Source organism: Beta vulgaris, chromosome 2, assembly GCF_026745355.1.
Source record: "Beta vulgaris subsp. vulgaris cultivar EL10 chromosome 2, EL10.2, whole genome shotgun sequence".
NCBI lineage: Eukaryota > Viridiplantae > Streptophyta > Magnoliopsida > Caryophyllales > Amaranthaceae > Beta > Beta vulgaris.
Window position 1 is genome coordinate 18,747,087 of NC_079203.1, and position 1,071 is coordinate 18,748,157.

The 1,071-nt window shown below is 40.9% G+C and overlaps 1 protein-coding gene across 1 annotated transcript; it reads left to right on the plus strand.

Annotated features, from left to right (window-relative positions):
• Positions 1-170: 170 nt before the first annotated feature.
• On the plus strand, positions 171-932 carry LOC130590460 (secreted RxLR effector protein 161-like). The gene has a single exon (XM_057392902.1). It carries the CDS (start codon positions 171-173, stop codon positions 930-932), a length of 762 nt encoding a protein of 253 aa, XP_057248885.1.
• The last annotated feature ends 139 nt before the right edge of the window (positions 933-1,071 follow it).

Sequence of the window (1,071 nt, forward strand, 5' to 3'; positions counted from 1 at the left end):
AGTAATGATAGTGAAGCGTGCGCATCATTCAAGAGTAAGTTGGACATAAAGTTTGGCATCAAAGACTTAGGGAGTTTGAAGTACTTCTTGGGGATTGAAGTTGCGCAAGGTTCCAAGGGATGTTTTTGAATCAACGGAAGTACGCGTTGGAGATTATCAAAGAAGCTGGAATGTATGATGCTAAACCAGTTCATACCCCTATACAACAACATCATAACTTGGCTTTGGCAAAGGGCGAGTTACTAAGAGATGCAATGAAGTATAGACGTGTGGTGGGGAGACTTGTTTACTTGACAATCACACGACCCGACCTTGTATATGCGGTGCACGTTCTTTCCCAATTTGTTCATGAACCACGCAAGGAACATTGGGACGCAGCTATGCGAGTTGTACGGTATTTAAAGTTGAATCCAACCAAAGGGATTGTCATCAACAGTAATTCGAACTTACAGCTAGAAGCATATTCCGATTCGGATTACGCGAGCTGTCCTTTAACGAGACGTTCCTTGAGTGGATATTTTGTTTCCTTGGGCGGATCACCTGTATCTTGGAGAGCAAAGAAACAGGTTACATCTGCGAAATCTACTGTAGAAGCGGAATATCGAGACATGGCAGCCGTGACAAGTGAGTTGGTTTGGATACGATCATTTTTGGGTTCGTTGGGGGTGTTTCATACTCAACCAATTCGTTTATTTTGTGATAATCAAGCAGCACTTCACATCGCAAGGAATCCAGTTTTTCACGATCGGACTAAACATATAGAAGTAGATTGTCATTTTGTTCGACAATATTTGATGAACAAGACGCTGGATGCGTCTCATGTCCGAAGCAAAGAGCAGGTGGCAGACTTGTTTACTAAGGCGTTAGGAGGCGAGGCGTTTGCTTATCTTCAAGGCAAGTTGGGACTTGGTTTACCAAGTGCTCCAACTTGAGGGGGAGTGAAAAGATATGATAATATTTTCTGTTAAGATATAATATTATCTTTTAGATATTCATGTATAAGTTAGAGATCATGTTGTTGAGATAAGTTAGGATGAATATCTATCTTTTAGTATGGAGATGTATATATAT

What these genes read in the sequence shown, in the direction of transcription:
- LOC130590460 (XM_057392902.1), top strand. Translation starts at nt 171, where the DNA reads ATGTATGATGCTAAACCAGTTCATACCCCTATACAACAACATCATAAC.